The sequence below is a fragment of the Phocoena sinus genome, chromosome 1, assembly GCF_008692025.1.
Source record: "Phocoena sinus isolate mPhoSin1 chromosome 1, mPhoSin1.pri, whole genome shotgun sequence".
Classification (NCBI taxonomy): domain Eukaryota; kingdom Metazoa; phylum Chordata; class Mammalia; order Artiodactyla; family Phocoenidae; genus Phocoena; species Phocoena sinus.
Genome location: NC_045763.1, coordinates 36,294,104 through 36,315,663, shown reverse-complemented (window position 1 = coordinate 36,315,663; position 21,560 = coordinate 36,294,104). Strand labels below are relative to the sequence as shown.

Sequence of the window (21,560 nt, the reverse complement as noted above, 5' to 3'; positions counted from 1 at the left end):
TTGTGGCACATGGGCTCAGCAGTTGTGGCTCGTGGGCTCTAGGGCAGAGCTCAGTAGTTGTGGCGCACAGGCTTAGTTGCTCCGCAGCATGTGGGATCTTCCCGGACCAGGGCTTGAACCCGTGTCCCCTGCATTGGCAGGCGGATTCTTAACCACTGCGCCACCGGGGAAGACCCCCTAAAAGGCTTTGAAAGCACCACAGGCCACCTGGGGCTGCCCCACCCCGACCCATTCTGTTATGCTTTGACAAGAGGGTTTGGATACTTCTTGTCTGCAGCAGCCATCACAGGGCCTTGTGAACAGTGGGTGCTCACCCAGCCCAAGTCCTGGCATGTAGCAGGTGCTCAACTAGTATGGGCTTGACGCACATTGGGATCTGAGCAAGCACAGGCTTGACACCCACCTGGCCCTCCCTTGGTAGAGGGCCTGTCACTTACCAGCCACTCACCTAGCATGAGTCCCAGCATGTAACAAGTGCTCAGCTAGTACAGACATGGCAAACATTGGGCACTCACTTAACACAGTGCAAGGGGCACAGTGGGTGCTCACCCTGCTCAGGGCTGGACATATACTGGGTCCTCACATGGCACAGAATTTGGCATGCATGGGGCACTCGTGTAGTGCAGGACCCAGCACACCACAAGGGCTCCCTGTGGGGTGGACACACAGTGGGTGCTCTCTTAACACAGAGCCTGGCACACAGTGGGAGCTCTCCCAGCATTGGATTTGGCACACACTGTGTGCCTTCCTAGCACGGGCTTGACACACAGTAGGTCTTCTCCTACCTCAGGCACCAACACACAGTGGGCACTCTCCTTCTATAAGGCCTAGCACAGAGAAGGTGCTCTCCTAGCCAGGACAGCCTGAGCAATGACTTAGATAATCGACTAGATGATCCTAAATACACAACTACCCCCTCCCCAGTGAAATGGACAATATCTGGATCCAGAGGAAAAGGCCCAACCTCCCCAGGCTTCTTCTCCGGACCTAGGACCTGCCCTCCATTCCCCTCGGTCTCCCTCCCCTCCCCGGCCTCCCTGGAGGCCACCTACTCGGTCCTGCGGCCTCCCCTCCCCTCACATGGCTTCCCTGCAGCCCCTCCGCCACCAGCACTTTCCAGTCCTGGCTCAGTAGGACCTTCCCTCGGAGTCACAGGGTACAACAAAGCCCCTAGACTCCTTGGCCCTCTGGAGGCATGCCCACTCTTATTAAGAAAAGTCAGAGGCGGGGTTGGGGGAGTCGGCCTCCCTGAGTGGGGCTGGAGCAGCTGGATCCCGCTAATGAGGCCTCATTACTGCCAGGACCCAGCTGGGCCGCTGCCGCCTCCTGTCCCCATGGCCAGAGCCAGAGAAAGCTGTCCAGCCAGGGCTGCCTGTTCTGGGCACCCAGCCCAGGCCAGGGCAGCCAAAGCCCAGAGCCCACCCTGGATGGAAGTGAGCAGTTGGGCATCATGGGTGACTGGGCCTTCCTGGAGCCAGTGGCCCAGCCAGGGCCTTGGCCCTCAGTTTGGGCTCACAGGAAGTCCGCGGAGCGTGTCTGGGGACCCGGCTGCGTGAGGCTGGCCCGGGGAACAGCTCAGTCAGTGGAGTCTGAGGCCATTCTTAGGAGACTTGCTTGAGCCGAGGTCAGTCCCCATCTTCCTCCCCAAAATGGGCATAACAACATACCTACCTCAAGGGGCTGTCGGAAGGATTAAATGAGTTAATATATATATAAAGTGTTTAGGACAGTGTCTGGCTCATAGTAAGCACTTAATATGTATTATCTGTTACTATTATTAATAATCCTAATAGCTTCAAAGATGGATGGATATTATCCCCATCTTAGAGATGAAAAAACTAAGACCAGACATGTTAAGTGACTTGCCTAAGGAGATATATATAGTGAGAACTGCCAGAGCTGGGGTTTGAACCCAGGCTTGTCTGACTCTAAAGCCTTTGCCCTTAAAAAAATATGTCATCCTGCCATGTTCCCACTGGGGTCACCTCACTTACCAAACTCACAAGGAAGCTCTCCTTTACATCAGAATTCATACATGCTTCCATTTGACCGATGTTTACTAAGATCCTACCACGTACCAGACCCTTTGCCAACCTATCAGTTTCCAAAAAGAGCTATGCCTTCCCAGCACCAGAACACTCGTGCCCACCTTCCTGGCCATGGGTTTGTGGTGTCTCAGCATCCACTGGAGACTGACCAGTGAGTGTGGCCTCAGAGAGGAGGGATTGGATGGGTCTGAGTGACATTCCACCCCAGCCATGGTGACACCTGCTAGACTGTGCCCAGCCCACTCGGTACACACTCCCAGAGGGAATACCTCAGGTTCTGGGTGATGCAGTATTAATCCTCGAAGGTCCTTATTCTGCAGCCACCCTCTTGGCTAATGCCATCTTTCTTCAGACAGGTGACAGCACCGTTCACTAAGTCAGAGCTTTTTTACATGGTCAGTCATATTCTCTAATGAGGACACTCCATTGTCTTGGCTGGTTGGGAGTCCCCAACCCCTGGGAGGACTGCTTCAGGACCCATCACCCCCCAGCCCACAGCATTCTAAGAAGTCTGAGATGCTCTGGTAGTGCCCTGTGGGTTGCGCCCCCTTCCCCCTTCTCCTTCACCATCTCTAGTGCCCAGTGGTACCCAACCACCTTACCAGGAGCCCACCAAGTGCCAGGCCTATGCGCTCAGAAGCATCTGGGCCCCAGACCTCATTCTGGAATGGGACTGAGCTGCTCTCTCTCTCTCTTCCACGCCTGCTCGGCCTCACCCTGTGGCTGTGAGTGTGTGTGTATGTGTTTTGTTCCAATAACTTGCTGGGAACAAGGGAGAAACACAACAAACCCTGCGCTTCACTCTAACTGTGGAGCATCCGCGCTGGGCTGCATGGGGACTGGCTGGAGGGGGAGGGCCGGGGAGGGGGTAGGCAGAGCTTCAGGAGGAGATGAGGTGAAAGTAATTGATGCTGCCCAGCCAGCAGTGGAGGAGGCAGGGGATGTGTCAGTGTCGCCCGGAGCCGGCAGAGGTGTGAATGAGAGGGGACACGCACACGCCCGCCAAGTGCTCACCCTGGGATGGCCGCGGCTCAGGGACCTGTGGCCCCCTCCTCCCCAGAACAGGTCAGTCACCTTCCAGGAGGTCGAGCCCCCTCTCTGGTGCCAGGAAGACTGGGAGGCAGGGCTGGGGGTGGGGAGAGGGACTGAGTGGTCTGTGCCAGGGAGGGGCAGGCACAGCCAGCCAGAGAGACAGACAGCAGCAAAAGTGACCCAGAAAGTTACAACTGTGCAAAGGAGCGGGAAGAGTTAGCTATGCGGAGGCGGCACAGGGGAGGAGAGTGGGGCTACTAGGGCTCCCCCAGCCCAGGGACCTGCTGAGAATCTGCTCTGTGTATCAAAGCTGCATTGTCCTAGCTCCCGGGGAGACGGGCCGGAGGTGCCCAGGAATTGTACTAATCAATACAGCCCCATTGTCTGTGCCACTCCTATGGGGAGAGTGGTGAGGGGGCAGGGGGACTTGTTACATGGACTCAGTGGTGAGCGTGGGGGAACGGGATGGGGCAACAGTCTCGGCTGCGAGGAGGGAGACCCCACGCGGTGTTCGCCAGTGTCTAGGACAAGTGCCCGGAGGGCATCCTGACTTGACCTTCGGAAGGCAAGAGAAGGAATGTCCTCTGGGGAGATGTGGGCTGCATTCGGGAGAAACATTATGCAGGGCTGCCCTCCACCTTCAGGACTGCCAGGGTCAGAAGCCAAAGCCACTTTCCAGAATGCGAGCCCGCTGCCAACCGAGCGGGGCAGAGACTGCTCACGGCTGCCACAGTGCAGGGCATGACTGCTGGGCTTCAGGGCAGAAGCAGAGCCCACCCAATGGCCCTATCACTTCTCCCAGGGCCCGGAGTGGAGCCTGGCATGCCTGGGGTGCATCTTCTGTCTGCTGTCCACAATACCGGCAGATCACTCTCTGCCAATCAGGGCTCTGGGACGAAACAGCCCGGGCATGTCCTTGCCTCTCTCACCTCCTGTGTGAGGGCCTGATCTCCGGACAGGTGCTCGGAGGTTTTCCTTGAAGCGAGAGGCACTAATAGTCCCTGCGTACTGCTCGGGTCTGGGGTAGATTTTCCCACGGTCCCGCTGCTCCAGCCCGGGCCCTTGACTCTTTCCCGTGTTTGGATGAGCGAAGCCAGATGAAAGATGGAGGGCTCTGTCACTGCGGCGCAGATGTTGCCTGAGGGCCAACCTGGCTCCTGGATTGATTGGACTGATGGGAGAGAAGTTGGGGAAACAAGAACCAAGGGGTGTGAGCGGGTCACAGGGTCTCCTGAGGCAGCCACAGTTTACTGTCCTGGCTGTTCTGCCTGAATTCCCCACTGGGACTCAGAGAGAGTTGCCAGTGATCTGGATTTGGCGCAAGGTCAGTCTGGGATGTAGGGTCTTGCCCGTTCTCCTCCACAAAGTTTGTCTTGGATGGGGCTTCATCCCTTGAGCAAACCCTGGGGCTGCAGAGTCCTGGACAAGAAGCCTGCTGGATCCTAGTGGGGCCCGCCCTGCCCGGGCTGCTGCAGGATTCCTCAGTGTCCACCAAGAGCAGAGCTCACAATTCACAGAAATATCCCGTGGACACCGCTCTCGGAGGGCAGGAGTCGGGAGCCAGAGCACAACCGTCGCCCAGGGTAGAATCCTGGGCTGTCTCTGGGTCTGAGCATGAAGAAGGAAGGGCCACCCCTGCGGTGGTGCTGGTGGCCGCCACTGGGAGCGGGCTCTGCAGCATTGTTTCTTTACACGTTGCTGTAGTTTCCAATTTTTTTTTAATGATAAGCTTATAATGCTTTTATAATCAGAAAGAAAGCAGTAACACCTTCTTTTTTTTAAGTTGTTGTTTAGAAAGCCAGTGGGAACTAATGGAAAATACAGGAGAGAGTCAGAAATAGCAAATTCCAGGCAGGGCAGAGCTACAGAATATTAGGAGATCCACTGAGGTTGTCTATCCCCTGATTTTACAGGTAAAGACGCTGAATGCTCAGAGTGGAAGTGGCTTGCCCAGGGCTGCTGAGGGAGCAGGTTTAGAATGCTAGGCTTCTAACCCCCAGCGCAGGGTCCCGCCCTGCCAAGCCCAAGGTATAGAGGGAGATCTGGATTCTGCCCTCAGAGCTGAACTCCCTTAATTCCAGGAGTTCATCCGGACCAGTGAATAAGTAGAGGGCAGAGGGCTATGGAAAGGACTTATGTAAGTGACTGCTCGGTGTGGCTCACCCCTCTAGGCAGGAACAGGGGTGGGAAGTTGTGAACCCAAGACAGGTCAACGACTGCTTCTAAGGGTAAGGGGCATGGAGGGTTTTATACGTGTATGTCTGTGCATGGCAGGCGTCATGGAGGATGATCAGCCAGCCCACCCACACAACCATGGAAGGCACACCCAGTAGCCTGCATCCTGCCGGGCCTGGGGAAGCTCGGGCACAGGGCGGGGCAGGGCATTCCCTGCCCTGGAGATCACTCACAGGGCGAGTCAGAGGTGAGGTGGGGGAGCCCCTCCAGGGAGCCCAAGGAGGAGGGGAGCAGCCCAGAGGGGCACCAGGCCACTATGGTTTAATTCACCACCCAGGTGTGAGCGACTGACTGAGGGAGGTTGGGAGAGCAGCAAAGGGCTGACAGGGGGAGGTGGGTGATGGGCAGGACCAGCCTGGAGCCCGGCCAGTGGGCGGGGCCGAGCTGGGTTAGGCAGACAGGCCACCAGTCTGGGCAGACCAGGAGCACAAAGAAATTCTTTCGTGGGCACCTCAGAGCCAACAACCTCTGCAGGGACAGTTAATATCAGTGACACGCCGTCCACCTAGCAGATCAAGAAAATGGGAGGCTTAGAATGGGGACAATTATGCAAGGAGAAAAGAAGTCGTGCAGCATTGAAAAAGGCTCACCAGCCTTGGGCGTCGTTGCCAGGGAAGGAAGTGGAGGGGCGTCCCCAGAGGAGGGCTGGGGGAGGAAGGGAACTAGAGCCCCTAGGACCCCCCCCCCACAGAGGGACCCTTCCCTCCAGTGTACTTGGAGGAAGGTTGGCTTCTTCTGTCCTTGCTGAGCGCTATGCCCTCACCAGCCAGGCTGCCTGCACATAGCCCGCGCTGGAATTGAGCTATTTGTAGTGAGGTGGATGGACCTAGAGTCTGCCATACAGAGTGAAGTAAGTCAGAAAGAGAAAGACAAATACCGTATGCTAACACATATATATGGAGTTTAAGGAAAAAAATGTCATGAAGAACCTAGGGGTAAGACAGGAATAAAGCCACAGACCTACTAGAGAATGGACTTGAGGATATGGGGAGAGGGAATGGTAAGCTGTGACAAAGCGAGAGAGTGACATGGACATATATACACTACCAAACGTAAGGTAGATAGCTAGTGGGAAGCAGCCGCATAGCACAGGGAGATCAGCTCGGTGGTTTCTGACCACTTAGAGGGGTGGGATAGGGAGGGTGGGAGGGAGGGAGACGCAAGAGGGAAGAGATATGGGAACATATGTATAACTGATTCACTTTGCTATAAAGCAGAAACTAACACACCATTGTAAAGCAATTATACCCCAATAAAGATGTTAAAAAAAAAAAAAGTCAGAGGCCTAGCTGCGGACCAGGCTCCCGGGCAGCATCCCATCCACCGTCCCTGAATGGGGCACCGCGGGGCTGGGCAGCAGGTGGTGCTGCTTCTGCCGCGAGCTCCTCGTACCACTTGCAGGGCATCATTTCAGCTCCTTCTGCACAGCAGACCCCTAGTGTTGCCTGTTACTTCCCGCCACAGCCCAATCCCCATTCCAAGCCCCTGTCCCCCAGGCTCTGGCCTCCCCAGGTCACAGCCGGTAGGGCCGAACTGGTTAGCACAAGGCTTAGCGGTGTGCTGCTCTTGAAAGGAGTGACCACTGGCTCTTGAGGGCTCAGTCAAGCTACCGCCTATGGCACTCGGCTGGGGGCATCATCACCCTCCCTGCCCCCTCCATGCCAGAGCAGGAGCAGACCTCAGAGGTCCAAGTCTGGTCCCGCTGCGCTTGGTCAGGGGGCTGGGGCCAGGAGAGAGGCCTTGAACTTCAGGCCTTGGGGACCTCGGTCTCTGCAAGAGGCTTTGCCCTTGCCCAGCCCATGAGGCTATCCTGGACCCTCAGTTGTCTCTTTTACAGCTGTAACCGCTGCTTCGTGACCCCACCCATGTACTCCACAGCTGCCACAATCCCCCATTGTGCCCCTAAGTAAACAAGCCTTGGACAGAATAAAACTGTTATTGTAGGATCAACATATAGGAGCCCTATTTGGCTGGGATTTGTTTGGGAATGGATAAACTACCCCAAGCAGGCCTTACACCCTCTGAAAAAATCCTCCCCTGACCCTGAGGTATTTCTAGGCCTGTCCCAAAAAAAGGCCCTAGGAGGTGGTGACAGGCTTAGGCAGGATTCTGTAAGGACCTGTCACACTGGGACTGGGAGCCGCCCACTCCCAGAGACAAGGTGGCCTTCAAGCCCCTTCATCAGGGAGGCCTTCTGCGACCGCACCCAGCCCCCAGCCCCACCCCTTGTCATCCTTCCATGCTCTTGTGACTTGAGAAATTCCCCTTTGTGGGCACATTGAAGTTGCATATAAAAATTATGTGTTTATCTCATTGATGGCTTACTTCCTCCTGGACTTCTAGCTCTGAGTGGGTAGGGGTGTGTTTTGTTCACTGCTGAATTCCCTGAGCCTGGTGCAGGGCCTGGCACATAGTAGGAGCTCGTAAACCTCCGTGGCTGCATGAATGAAAGTACACAGGCTCTGCCGGTTGGCTCTGCGTGCTCCTTGAAGGAAGCACCACGGTTTCTGGTACTGTGCCCCCAAACCTTCTGGGATGGTATAAGGCTCGGTGTCTTCTCCGGGCAATGATTAATTGGGTGTGCAGGACAAGGGTGTCTGTGCTGTAGTGCCCACGTGGTGTGCAAGCCTAGAGCACCCCCCCCAGATGTACCCATTGTGGGAGCAAGGGATGCACGGCTGGGGGGCCACCACCAGGTGCCGGGGCCTCCTGTGCCTGCCTTCCTAAATGGGCCTTTCCGGAGGGCGCAGGCCTGGGGAGGCCACTCCTCCCCTCTGCATCTGTTGGTCAGTGTCAGGGTCCGACAGCGTGTCAAAGCACCAGGCCCGTTTGTTTACTGGCCAGCGTGCCTATTGTCCTTGAATATGTCTCTTTCAAGCTGAGGGTCAGCGTCACTGCAGTGCCGTCCCTCAGAGGCCATGCGGCTGTGTCTCTGATCCTGGGTGTCCTCCAGGGACACCTGGCCATTTCTCTCAGGAGAACAGCCCATCTCTGGGAGACTGTCTCCATCACTCAAGGACTCTCTGGGCTTCTCTGTTGGTGACTCTCGGGGTCCCTGTCTCTTAATGAGACACCTCTGACCCCTCAGGCTCTGGCTCAGGGTGGCTCGGTTTCCAGCTCACCTGGTAGGGGGTGGAAAGGCCAGGGCATGGGGGAGGGGTACACTCACTTATAAAGGAACTTACTGGGTTAGTTCCAACTGTGGGGTTAGGGTCCTCAGTGGGGCTTCAGGCCACCCAGTCCAGCCTCGCAGCTCCCCCAGGCCAGCCCAGCATCCTTCCCTTGGGGCAAACTCCCTCATCAGCCCCTCCTGACCAGCCCGTCTTCTGCAGCCCACCTCTTCTCAGCTCAGAGACCCTTTTCTAGAGTCACTCCCTCTGTTTCCCCTAGCAGAGTCTGTCCTCCAAGTCTGGCGTGGTGCCTACAACTCTGGTCTCCTCCCCCCAACTCATGGCCAGCATCCCCCAGCCCAGGTCAGCTTCCCCAGGGCCCCCGCCCCTGTCATGGGCAATATACGTGGCTCCCCTGGCCCTCCCATCCTGAGCCCCAGAATGCCCTCCCCAGGTCTGGCCCAGCTCAGTTGCTTCCCCCTTCCCCCACCCTACAGCCCTGCCCACCGTGTGCCCCCCGGAAAAAGCCTTCAGCTGGGGGAGGGGTCCGGGTCCCCTCCCCCACAGCCGCCTGCCGTGGGCAGCGTGCTCAGCCTGGCGATGTGGTGGCCGCGGCTGGGGGGGCTGTCTGGACACAGGCCCCTTTGTGCCCAGCCCAGCCTGGCTGCTTGGTATGTGGCTCAGCTGCTCCCAGATCCTCACCCAAAGGGGAGAGGGGAGGCTTGGGAGGGGCTGGCGCTGGGGGGCCCTCAACTCGAGCTCCCTCTCAGTGTCCCACCTCTCAGATGTCGGTAGCAGCTGCTCAGGTGGGCTGGTGCCCCTGGCACAGTGTGCTGGGGGGCTGGTGAGGGAGGCCGGCTTAGCACCCTCCGGTGGCCGCTGCTCCCTCTCCCGTCCTCTGCCAGGCCTGCCTGCAGCGGCTGCCAGCAGAGGGGAAGCCCAGGGTGGGGTGGGGGCCTGGAGGGTCCATGGTGTCCCCACTGGGGGAGGCCCAAAGGGTCAGGCACCACGCGTGCAAATGCCTTGCTGATGGTAGCTTCTCTCCTGTCCCTGCAGAATGGTGCTGTGCCCAGTGAGGCCACCAAGAAGGACCAGAACCTCAAACGAGGCAACTGGGGCAACCAGATCGAGTTTGTACTGACGAGCGTGGGCTATGCCGTGGGCCTGGGCAATGTCTGGCGCTTCCCGTACCTCTGCTATCGCAACGGGGGAGGTAGCCAGCGGGCACAGGGCAGGGTCCACCCACGTGGATAGAGCCCACCCCCCGGGGCCCAGCCGCCCCCTCCGCGGCACACACTCCAGACAGGCTGGCCTCTGGCCCTGATGTCCTTTGCCCCCATCCCTGGCTTAGGTACCCTTTACCTAAGGCGCAGCACCCCCGACCCTGGCAGCCTGCTCCCTCGAGGGGAGGAGAGGTAGAGAAAAGCAACCCAACCTCCCAAGGCTCCCTGTTTTATACTGCCTGTGTTTCAGCAGCCCCGCACCCAAATGATTCAGGGATATTTGAGGATCTCATTGACTAATGTGTGTGAAATTGCTTGGTTAAGCCATCAAATCCCACCCAAACATGGCGGCTCTGGGCCCTGGGTTTGACTCAGAGCAGACTTCCTGGGAGCCTCTGTCAGGTTCAAAGACAGGTGGTGAGCAGTGTGCCTCAGACTTAGGCTCCGGCCCAGTGCGTGGCACACCCTCCTGGGGGCCCAGCCAGTTGCAAAGGTTTTGCTGTCAGTTCTGAGCAGGAAGAGGGTGGGATTTCCCCAAAGCCGTCCTGAGCCAGCCCTCTCCCCGCCCACCAGGCGCCTTCATGTTCCCCTACTTCATCATGCTCACCTTCTGTGGGATCCCACTGTTCTTCATGGAGCTCTCCTTCGGCCAGTTTGCAAGTCAGGGCTGCCTGGGGGTGTGGAGGATCAGCCCCATGTTCAAAGGTGAGGCCTGGGTGGGGTGCACCCGCGCGCGCACACACACACACATACACACACACACACACACACACACACACACACACACACGGGCCTCTGGGGACCATGCTGACTCACCCATCTGTATAAACACTGCCAACCCCTATGGGACACTGGTGTTAACCTGAGGCCCACATCAATGGCCAAGGCCATGGACACATGCTGGGATCCATGTTTACTTGGCCTCCACGCTCTCTTCCTACCACATTCATACACAAAGGCCCTTCGCCCCCCAGCTTGCCCCTGCCAAGGCCTTGAGCTGCCTCTTTTGTGGCACTCCATGAAAGCCTGCCTCTCACGCCCTTCAGAATTAGCCTTGCCTCCTTCAGCTAGACGTGTGAGGCTGCTCCTGCCGCTCTCCTCCCCCAGGTGTGGGCTACGGCATGATGGTGGTGTCCACATACATCGGCATCTACTACAACGTGGTCATCTGCATCGCCTTCTACTACTTCTTCTCGTCCATGACGCCCGTGCTGCCCTGGGCCTACTGCAGTAACCCCTGGAACACGCCCGACTGCGCCGGCGTGCTGGATGCCTCCAACATCACCAATGGCTCCCGGCCTCCCCCCCTGCCTGGCAACCTCTCCCACGCGCTCAACCACACCCTCCAGAGGACCAGCCCCAGCGAGGAGTACTGGAGGTGAGGCCCCCAAGGGACCTGGGCTTCTGGGGGGGGGACCCCTGGTGCCAACACTCAGCCCTCGCCTTGGCCATCAGGCAACCGTCTGCAGCCTCGGGAGGGTACCAGGAATGGAGGGGGCCAGAGGTGCGGGAAGAGGTACAAGGAGTTCACAGCCTGGTTCAGGAGGGGCTGACGCTCACACAGTGGCAGCGAGGGAGAGAGGGCTCCAGCAGTCAGACAAGTCTGCAGAGGAGAGTCAGGGAAAAGGGGGGTGGCTTCCTGGAGAGAACAGCACGAGTGGAGGCCCTGGGTCCCAGCTGAGCAGGGGCTGGTCCTGAGCCTGAGGGGAACCTGTTGTGATGAGAGTGACAGGTGTGTGGGGAGCTCACGGGCCGTGAGGTAGCCTAGGAAGGAGCACCAGCCCTCTTGGAGAACTCACAAGAATGAATCACAGACCTAATGCTGCGGAACAGAAGAAGCTGTGAAAGTTTCCTGAGCCCAGGGCTGTCCTCATCAGGCTGTGCTTAGGAAAGATAGCCTGGCACCACTGTGCTCCGTGGTGACAGAGAACGGAGTCACGGGGCTGGCTGAAGGGAAAGCTGCTGCTGGAGATGTTTGGAAGATCTTGTCCCAGCTCGGTGGGTGTGAGGGCACAGCAGGACATCCTGGAGGAAATTCCCCATGTCCTGTTGGGGAACTCATGGGAAGAGGGCTTGGTGGACTGGTGGGTAGGCGTCGTTCATTCATTCCGCAAACATTTATGGCGTCCACCCTGCCGGGCCTTGTGTGCCCATGGGGTATGAATGGCCCTGAGCCCCTGCACTCAGAAGTTCACAGTCCAGGGTGGGAGATGGGTAGTTACCTCTCTTAGGGGCAGGTGCCTCAGTGCAGGTATGTTCAGGGATGTGGTCGGTACAGGAGGAGCTGATCAAGAAGGCTTCCCAGAGGAGGGACGGAGACATAGGAGGGATTGGGAGAGACGTGAGCAGGTGAGCCGAGGCCAGGAGGCGGCAAACTGGAGCTGGGGTCGGGGGCAGGTGAGACACTGAGTATTGGGACAGAAGAGGCCAGAGACATCGTAAGGTGCAGAGCTTTTCATGCCAGGCTGAGGGTTGGAGGATTTCTCCACAATGTGATGGAGAGCCGTGGGTGAGTGGCCGAGGCCTCAGTGATGCTTGAAGTCCTAGCAGGTCAGTATCCTCGAAGCCCAAGCCCAGTGCTCAAACCCTGAGGGCCCAGCTCCCCTGTGCCAGCCTCTGTGCTGGGCTATAGACATTCAAAGATGGTTAAGATGTGGTTACTGCCCTTGGGGCTCGTGGTGGAGACAGCAGAGCTGTTGCCTCCCAGTAAGGGGCGGGAAAATTTACCTCTGGGCAGCCTCAATCATTCAGTCATAGGACAGGTCATTTCCTGAGCTCCTAGTAGGTACCAGGCACAGCACTCAGAGTGGGGACAGAGCAGGGAGTAAGAAACAGACTCTGCCCATTTAGGTATTCTGCTATATTTGAGGCATGGTGTGGACTGGGCAGCTTGATCTAGACTGGGGGTGAACCTTCTGGAAGTTCCCAGAAGCACAGTGCTCCGCCCATACGCCGGAGATGCTCCAGAAGCTCTCACCCCAGGGGCCGTCTGCCAGGGATTCCCCGACGGGTGGGTCCACTGCAGGGCAAAGCTCACAAGATTTTATCCAGTGCAATTAGAGGGGGATTTCCCTCAACGAAAACTAGCCATGGGTCAGGAGGTCCACAGGGTGGCCAGCTCAACTCTACTCCTCAGCCGGGGCTGGAGCCGGGCATCCCTAAGGAGCTGCTTGTCCCAGGCAGTACTCCTTCCTTGAAGGATGGCTCCCTGCCGCCCCCTCCTGGAGAGCCTGGGGAAATGACCCTTGAGAGGGCTGCCCCAGATGGCGTCAGCAAGGAGGTGAGGCGAGCAAGCACCCCCATTTCTCGGGCAGCTACTATGTGCCAAGCATATTCTCTTACATGATATTATCCCTGTTTTTCAGATTCAGAGACTTATGCTCAGAGGTTAACGAACTAGGCAGCAATGCTGTGTCAGGATACACATGCCTCTCTGTGCCTGGTGCCTAGCGTGAATTAGGCCAATGATACTCTACAGGCATTCTTGGTCCACACTCTCCAGCGCCCCTCCGGAAAGCTGCACGATCTCATTTGAGCCCCACAGCAACGCTGTTAGGTAGTGGGTGCAGGTTTTATAAAATATTCCCATTTTACAGGTGAACAAACAAGTCAAAAGAAAGATTAAGTGACTCCTCTAAAGCAAGAGAAGCTCCCAGGGCAGATTTCTGAGCCCACGTCTGCCTCTTGCTCACCGTTGGGCCCACAGTCTTCCCCTCCTTCACCACCCCTTCACAACCTTGTCTTACAGTCCTCTGTGTGCTGGTCTAACGCCTGCTAGGCAGGCCCTAAGCTCAGGACATGCCCTCTCATCTCCCCAGCAGACACCTGACACCCAGTGGGACTTGGATCCCAGCACCCCTCTCCTGGTGTCTTCATGGCAGCCCCGGAGCCACACAGACCTCACTCAAATCCTGGCTCTGCCACTTACCAGCTGCGTGGACTTGGGAGGTCACCAAAACTCTCTAAGTCTCAGCTGTTCATCCGTTAAGCGGGCGTGGTTACGACATCATTCTTGTTGTTATAAAGATGCGACATAAATCACTAGGAACAGTGATGGGTGCTCAGTAAGCACAGTGATAGCCACTGCTGGAGATGCAGTGAAATAGATTAGGGTGTCCTGTTCCCAAGGCATTTACCATCTGGTTGGGGAAATTTAAAAATAATGCAGAATAATTCCAGAGATGTTATGCGAGAGCCAACTTGTAAATATGTGGGGTTCCAAAAGTTTTAAGGTTAGCTGTTTGATCTCAAAAGCACATACTCCAAAACCAAAACAAAACACTAAATATGGTACTATAAAAAGGTAGGTAGAGTTCATTATTTAGTTCCCAGGCTAGCCTTCTAAACTCTTTAAGCCCTCGTATTATATGCTGGACTCTTGCAATAAAAGATAATATAAAGCACTACCAGCTTAACAGGTGTAATTAGCAAAGTTTTTAAAAAGTCTTTTGAACAAGAAATGGTTTCTTTACTTTGAACGCTGTTGCTTAAAGTAAAGCGACTCTCGGCTGTAGCAGTAGGACCCGATGGCTATTCTGGAAGGCAGAGCCTCCCAACACGATGCGCCCTAAATAGTGTGCCAGTCCAGTGGCGCTTGGGCAGCCCAGAGTCCCCAGCCCTGCTGCCTTACTTTGAGGGACCTTGTCGATTTGCCCTTACGGGCCCAAAATATTTTTTCTGCATGCCGCGAAGGGAAAAGGATTGGAAAGCACAGCTGCAGGGGTCCAGGAGCCTCTCCTTGGGGGGAACCTCTCCATCCCTTTGTCTTTAGTTCCCCCGTGGACTAAGAGCCTGGAAAGGTTCCAGCCCAGGGCGTGGCCCGTTGAATGAACCAGCGCTACGGCGGGAGTTGGACAGGAGAGGGGCGTGTTGGACACCGCCCTCTGCAGGTCACAATGTGTACGGCGGCCTGGGGGAAGATTTGAGGCAGAGGAGGGAGGACAAGGTGCTTGCAAGTCTTAACAGCCAGGCAGGCTGACCAAGCAAACACCAAGTCCCAGGCCTGGCAACATTGTCCCATGAGGGGCCGGAGTGACAACCCCTCGCAAGGTATTAAACATGTTGTCATGAGGTTTGAGAACTGATTTGGAAAAAAAAAAGTAAAAATAGCTAAGACTAGAGGACAGCCTATGAGCTACGCTGAGAGACCCTTGCTGGAAGAAGGGAAAGAAAGGAGACTGTATTTACCTAAATTTCTCTACAAATTATCCTAGGTTGGTGTTATGATGCCCATTTTACAGATGAGGAAACTGAGGCTCAAGAGTTTGTCTCTTGCTCATCACTTCTAGCCTGGACAACTCCAACAACCAAGCCAGTTCCCCTCCAGGTTCTCCCCTTTATAGTTCTCAGTCCATTTTCCATCACGTGCGTTCATTCATGCATTCAACAAATATTTATTGGGCACTGCTCTGTGCCAGGCACTGTGCTAAGCACTGGGGGATACAACAGTGAACAAAACAGACAAAAACCCCAGCCTTCAGAGGGCAGATGACAAACTAAATAGTAGAATGTACAGTGTGATAGAAAGAGATGTGCTGTGGAGGAAAATATAGCAGAGAAGGGGGTAAGGTGTGCCAGGCTGGGGCCAGGGTGGCAGGTTTAATCAGGTGTGCCAGAGTAGGCTCCTTTGCAAAGAGGACACCTGAGTGAAGCCCTGAAGGAAGTAAAGAGGGCGGGAGCCACGTGGACAAGCCCAGCTGCATAATTTGTGGGGCCCACTGCAAAATGAAAAGATGGGGCCCCTACTTCAAATGAATTAAGAATTTCAAGATGACAATGGCAGGGCATTAAACCAAGCACAGGGCCCTTCTAAGCATGGGGTCCTGTGTGCCTGCACAGGTCTCACACCCATGTGGACATGTGGAGATTTGGGGAAAGGGGACTGCAAATAGGGAATAGCATGTGCAAAGGTGGGAGCATGCCCGGCACATTTAAAGAACAGCAAGGAGCCCAGTGCAGCTGGAGCCAGTGAGCAAGGGGGAGAGCAGGAGGAGAGGAGATCCGAGAGATGGCAGGAGGTAATGGATCATGTAGGGCTCTGTAGCCACCGTAAGGACTTTGGTTTTTCCATGGCGAGAGATGGGAGCTGCTGCAAGGCTTTGAGCCAAGGAGAGACCCTGAGAGTGCTCTTCTAAAAACCCTCCAGAAGCTTCTCATTGTTCTCAGAATAAAATCCAAACTTCTCAGCCTTGACTTCGCAGCTTCTCTTGGTCTGGTCCCTTCCTATCTTCATCCTTCTTTATTCCCTTCCCTCTTCTCCTCCAGCCTTCCTGAGCTACTGACATGCCCAGGCGGGGCTCTGCTGGTTCCTGACCCCTGTCCTGCTGCGTGCTATTCCCTCAGCCTGGCATACACTTCCACTCCTCTTCACCCACCTCCTCCCCATCCCTCGAACTTTGGCTCAAGCTTCACCTCTTCCAGGAAGACTTCCAGTGTGCTCCTCCCCATGGGGTTGAGGCACTCCTCCTGGCAGCACCCACAATGCCTGATCCAGGTCTATATGCCCAGCATCTAGCAAGGGCCTGGCACATAAACGTCCAGTTGATTGAAAGAGCACAGCTGGCATGGCACAGGGCGCCAGGAAGAGCCACACATACGTAGGTTCAAGTCTGGGCCTGCGTGCTCTGGAGCCCCCATCTTTGCTCAGTCCTCCACTGCCTCCCTCTGTTCATCAGAGCTGGAGGACTAGTGTGAGTGAAAAGATCACAGAAGGCTTCCTGGAGGAGGTGACGCCAGATAGGGTGTGTCTAGTCTGGAGGAGAGGGCATTCCTGAAGGGAGAAACACACAAGCAAGGGCCTGGGCTGGGTCTGAGCAGGGACAGGGAGACCTTCACACCCAGGGGCTGAAGAGGCTGGCCCAGGACCAGGGTGTGGCCTGCAGGTGCCCTTGAGGGTCCCGGGAGAGGAAGCAGGCAGAGGGGGCTGGGCCTGCCGGGGCTGGCGCCTCACAGACGCTCCCATCTCACATCAGCCGGCTGCTGGGACTTCGTGAGAAAGGAGGGAGCTGCCAGACTGGGCCCTGGCCTTGGGAGTTTGTTGCTGGGTGGCGGGGCTGGCCATCAGTGACAAAGTATCCCCTTTCCAGGCTCTATGTGCTGAAGCTGTCAGATGACATCGGAAACTTCGGGGAGGTGCGACTGCCGCTCCTTGGCTGCCTGGGTGTCTCCTGGGTGGTCGTCTTCCTCTGCCTCATCCGAGGGGTCAAGTCTTCAGGGAAAGTAAGTACCCCTCCCCCAGCAGGGTCTGTGCCTGCCCAGAGATATCCTGCCTCCCCTACCTGGGTTTTGTGTGTGGAGGGGTGGGTGGGGGAGTGATGAAAGGATATGGGAGGGGAAGAGGGACCAGAGGACCAGTGGTGGTTGAGGGGGCAGGAAGAGCCCAGAGGAGTCCAGCAGGGCCCCTCTCGCACCCAGGTGGTGTACTTTACGGCCACATTTCCCTATGTGGTGCTGACCATCCTGTTCATCCGTGGCGTGACCCTGGAAGGAGCCTTCACGGGCATCATGTACTACCTGACCCCACAGTGGGACAAGATCCTGGAGGCCAAGGTGGGCTGTGGACGGAGGGGGACCTAGAGGGCTGGGGAGAGGCAGGGAGGTGCCAGCCCCTGACCACAGCTCCTCACCGGCCCATCCCTCCCGCAGGTCTGGGGGGATGCCGCCTCCCAGATCTTCTACTCGCTGGGCTGCGCGTGGGGCGGCCTCATCACCATGGCTTCCTACAACAAGTTCCACAACAACTGTTACCGGTGAGACTCTCCCTTCCAGCCCTGGGGCTGCCCCCAGTTCCTACCCTCTCTGCAGCCTGACCCCGGCTCCCCCAGACCCACCAGGTCCAGTGCAGCCTCCTGGCCCACCAGGGCCCTCCCTTCCACTCACGGCCTTGAGAGCCTGGCAACGCGGGGTCCGGGTCCAGTCGTTGCAGAATGGAGAGAGCTTTGGCAGAAGAGAGGAGAGGTGAAGGCGGTGATGCCCCAGGGCTCTGTGAGGACTCAGGAGCCTCAGGCCCACTTAAAGAGGCCCAGAGCAGACCAGAAAAGAGATTGGGGGCACCTTTGTTCCTAGAACTTTCTCTGTCTCCAAGTCTCTTGGCCCAAAGTGGGCAGGGGGACCTAAGGTGCGTGTCCTGACTCTGCCTGGTTTCCTCCCCATCAGGGACAGTGTCGTCATCAGCATCACTAACTGTGCCACCAGCGTCTACGCCGGCTTTGTCATCTTCTCCATCCTGGGCTTCATGGCCAGTCACCTGGGTGTGGACGTGTCGCGCGTGGCAGACCACGGCCCGGGCCTGGCCTTCGTAGCATACCCTGAGGCCCTCACCCTGCTACCCATCTCCCCGCTCTGGTCCCTGCTCTTCTTCTTCATGCTCATCTTGCTGGGGCTGGGCACTCAGGTACGAGGTGCAGGACATGGGCCTGTGGCTCGGGGAGGGAGGAGGCAGGGGCGGAGGTCGGGCCCCTGCTCTGATGGCTGTATCCTGCAGTTCTGCCTCCTAGAGACGCTGGTCACGGCCATTGTGGATGAGGTAGGGAATGAGTGGATCCTGCAGAAAAAAACTTATGTGACCTTGGGCGTGGCTGTGGCTGGCTTCCTGCTGGGCATCCCCCTCACCAGCCAGGTAAGAACCGAGGGAAAGGCTAGGCCAGAGTTGCCAGGGTATGGGGCTTAACAAGGGGGGAGCGTAGCCTCGGGCACTCTGGACTCAGCTGCCCACTGGCCTGCAGGCAGGCATCTACTGGTTGCTGCTGATGGACAACTACGCGGCCAGCTTCTCTTTGGTCGTCATCTCCTGCATCATGTGTGTGTCCATCATGTACATTTACGGTAAGTGCCCAAGCTTACGTGGCCTCCCGTGTCCCGGCCCTTGGCCTGCCCACGCTGTCCTGCAGGCCTGCTGACCTCCCTCTCTCCAGGGCACCACAACTACTTCCAGGACATCCAGATGATGCTGGGATTCCCACCGCCCCTCTTCTTCCAGATCTGCTGGCGCTTCGTCTCTCCAGCTATCATCTTTGTAAGTTCCTCAGTGGTCCCTCCCCTGCTGCCCTGTGGCAAGCGTCCTTCTCTTGGGAACCGGCAAAGGGAGAGCAAGAGCCCATCCATCTGGCCAGAGCTCCCCATGGAGGCTCCACACCCACAAATCTGACCACTGGGGGTCCAAGCAAGGTTGCATAGAGTCAGACAGGTGTGTGGAGACTCAGAACCACCCAGGCCCTGGCCTTGGGTTAGGAAGGGAGTACAGGGCCGTTTATTTGAAGACAGTGCCCAGCTTCGGAAGGGTTAAGCAGGCTGGCAGCAGCTGAGAGCCGGCCCTCCCTCCCTGGTGTTCCCGCCTGGCATTCCCAGAGGAGCCTCGGGAACCATGATTGACAGTGGTGTCAGCCTCCGTCAGCCTCGCTGAGCTCCTGTCTCCAGTCCCTGATAGCCGAGGTGCTCAGAGTACTCAGGGCATGTGGTGTGAATGCATGTTGCAGAAGCAGGCTGTACAAGTCAGATGTCAGCTCAGGATCCGGGACACCCTCGTAAGCCTTCCAGGCACTGGAGTGGGCCGGCTTGGGAGGGGGGATTCTGGGTTTCCATCAGTATTCAACACCTGGGAAACTCCCATCAGGGAGCTGAAATGGTGGAGGGAACTCCCACCGCGGCTGGGAACCATATATTAAGTCATGTGATACAACTCTCCAAGGTATCGTTATGATCTCCACTTTACAGATGAGGAAACTGAGGCACCGAAATGTTAAGTAATTGATCCAAGGCTACACAGCTTCTAAGAGGCAGAGCCCTCATGCAAAGCAGGTAGTCTGATCTGGAGCCTGTGTGCTGGGCCCGTGCTACACTAGAAACAAGTGCAGGAGGAGGGGTGGTCTATGGACTAAAAACCCTCTGATTTTGCTCCTTTAGGCTCAGGGTGAGAAATGGGGGGCAAAAGGGATTTGCTAGTGTAATGGTCCCTCCACAGAGAAGAGGCAGAGCCATCTCTGAGCGACGGAGGGGTCAGCCAAGTGGCCAGGGCAGGGTCCGGAGTCGTGCCCCCGTCATGCCAGCTCCCGTGTGCCACAGAGGTCAGCACCGGATTTCCACTGTGGCTCATGTTTCTGAATAAAAGGCCCCTGAGGGCTGAGGCCTCTGTCACATGGGGTGTGGGATCTTCCCGAGCCTGGCGCAGGCACCAGCTCTGGCCACCGGCCCAGCTTTGAAACAGGAGCAACGGAAGTCTCCTGTAAGGGGTGGGAGGAGGGGAGGGTAGATGCCAGCCAAGCGCCGTGCCCTTGAGGGTTGTGGCTTTGGCCCAGGGCCTGCCCCAGGGGAGCTCATCCTCCACGGCTCCCGGGAGGCTGCTGCCCTACTCGGAGACCCAGGACACCGCCCAGGCAGGGCAGGAGGCAGGAAGGGCCCTGGGTCCAGTGTCTCCACGAGATTGAGTCAAAGCCGGCAGCGCCCTCTCTGTGCCCAGAAAGCCAGGCTGGAGCCACCTTCAGGTGAGGATGCCAGGCTCTGTGGACATGTGTTTCTGAGCTGTTGGTTTTCTTTGGGGGCTTTACTTCTTTATATTGCTGAAAAGGTCTTTTTTTGACAAACTCCATCCTTCTATCAGCTCAAATAAAGAATTTATTGGGACTTCCCCAGCGGTCCAGTGGTTAAGACTCTGCCTTCCAATGCAGGAGGCATGGGTTTGATCCCTGGTCGGGGAACTAAGAACCCACATGCTGTGGGGTGTGGCCAAAAACCTAAAAAAGAAATTTTTTAAAAAGAATTTATCCACACCTTAGATCAGGATCTAATTCCATTCAGAAAACTTGCTCTAAGCTCCTCTGTGTGCAGCGTCCTAGGAGGGCCCACCCACCCCTGAATGGATATGGGTCTTGCCTTCTAGAATTTGGTCACCCAGAAGGCTGGAGGGGCCTGAGCTCCAGGACACAACTGAGGGCTCAGGGTGGATGCTGAGCCCTCCTGGCAAGTGGCATCCACTGCCCCGGCTCCTCTGGATGGCCCATGAGCCACCTGCCCATCTTTCTGCTAACTTTAGTTTTTTCGTTACTGGAACCCCAGGCTTTATTTCCCATGTCCCTCATCTCTTTCCAAAGCGGTTCCCGAGAGCATCCCCAGCCTGGCACTCATGATTTCTAGCCTTTGGAGCCTCCCCAGGCTGTCTGTCACTGTCTCCACAGCCACAGACTGGCAGGACTTTGCCCTTTCCTCTCCCCCATTACTCCCACCTCCTTGCATAAGTCAGTTCAGATCAGCACACAAGATTGTGCCAGGCACTGTGCTGGGCACTGGAGACCCAGAGCTGATGCAATCCCAGGAGCTCCCAGGTCTGGGGGAAACACCCATAAAATGCTTAGTAGATGGAAAATGCCACTAAAGCCCTTTCAGGAAGAGGAGACTGGAAATCAGTGGAGGCTTCTTGAAGGAGGTGGCATTTGCATAGGGTTTGACAGAGGAAGATGCAAAAGAGGATCCTCCACAGTAAGAAGGGTGGGAAACGCTGGGTGTAGCAGAGACACTGAGACAGTAAGTCCAGAAAGATAAGCCGAGGTCTTGATGTGAGGCGGAGAAGGCCCTAAAGGCCAGGGATTTGGCCTTGCTTCAGCAGGCAATGCAGGGCCATTGCGAGTCTTTGAGCAGAACTGACTTCCAAGGGCCACGGCAGCTGAGTGGCTCCCTGGCTGGTTCAAGATTATGCAGAAGACAGACCTCTCCCCTTCCACCGTGGCCACCTGCCCATCATACCCTGGACCCCTGGTTCCGTCAGCTTCTTCCACTACCTAAACGTTGACGTCACCCCCGCCCTCCCCAAAATGCCTCTTTCTAGTTTGGGAAACTGGAGAGGGAGGGAGGGGGTGCAGATAGGAGGCCTGAGGCCTGGGTGGGGCTGGGCAGGACTCACGTCCACTCCCGTCCCCCACTCT

The 21,560-nt window shown here is 56.8% G+C and overlaps 1 protein-coding gene across 9 annotated transcripts in view; it reads left to right on the top strand.

Annotated features, from left to right (window-relative positions):
- Positions 1 to 21,560, top strand: part of SLC6A9 (solute carrier family 6 member 9) — a 32,471-nt gene that overhangs the window by 9,329 nt on the left and 1,582 nt on the right. For 4 of the 9 annotated variants that reach the window (XM_032631553.1, XM_032631563.1, XM_032631571.1 and 1 more), the window contains exons 3-12: positions 9,482 to 9,638; positions 10,222 to 10,353; positions 10,756 to 11,026; positions 16,734 to 16,866; positions 17,062 to 17,196; positions 17,293 to 17,396; positions 17,803 to 18,040; positions 18,131 to 18,265; positions 18,372 to 18,471; positions 18,561 to 18,661. In XM_032631553.1, coding sequence (XP_032487444.1) covers positions 9,482 to 9,638; positions 10,222 to 10,353; positions 10,756 to 11,026; positions 16,734 to 16,866; positions 17,062 to 17,196; positions 17,293 to 17,396; positions 17,803 to 18,040; positions 18,131 to 18,265; positions 18,372 to 18,471; positions 18,561 to 18,661 — 1,506 coding nt within the window. Of the gene's footprint in view, positions 1 to 8,705; positions 8,789 to 9,481; positions 9,639 to 10,221; positions 10,354 to 10,755; positions 11,027 to 16,733; positions 16,867 to 17,061; positions 17,197 to 17,292; positions 17,397 to 17,802; positions 18,041 to 18,130; positions 18,266 to 18,371; positions 18,472 to 18,560; positions 18,662 to 19,606; positions 21,553 to 21,560 lie in introns of those variants that run through there. The other 5 variants (XM_032631622.1, XM_032631589.1, XM_032631580.1 and 2 more) reach the window with 5 other exon arrangements.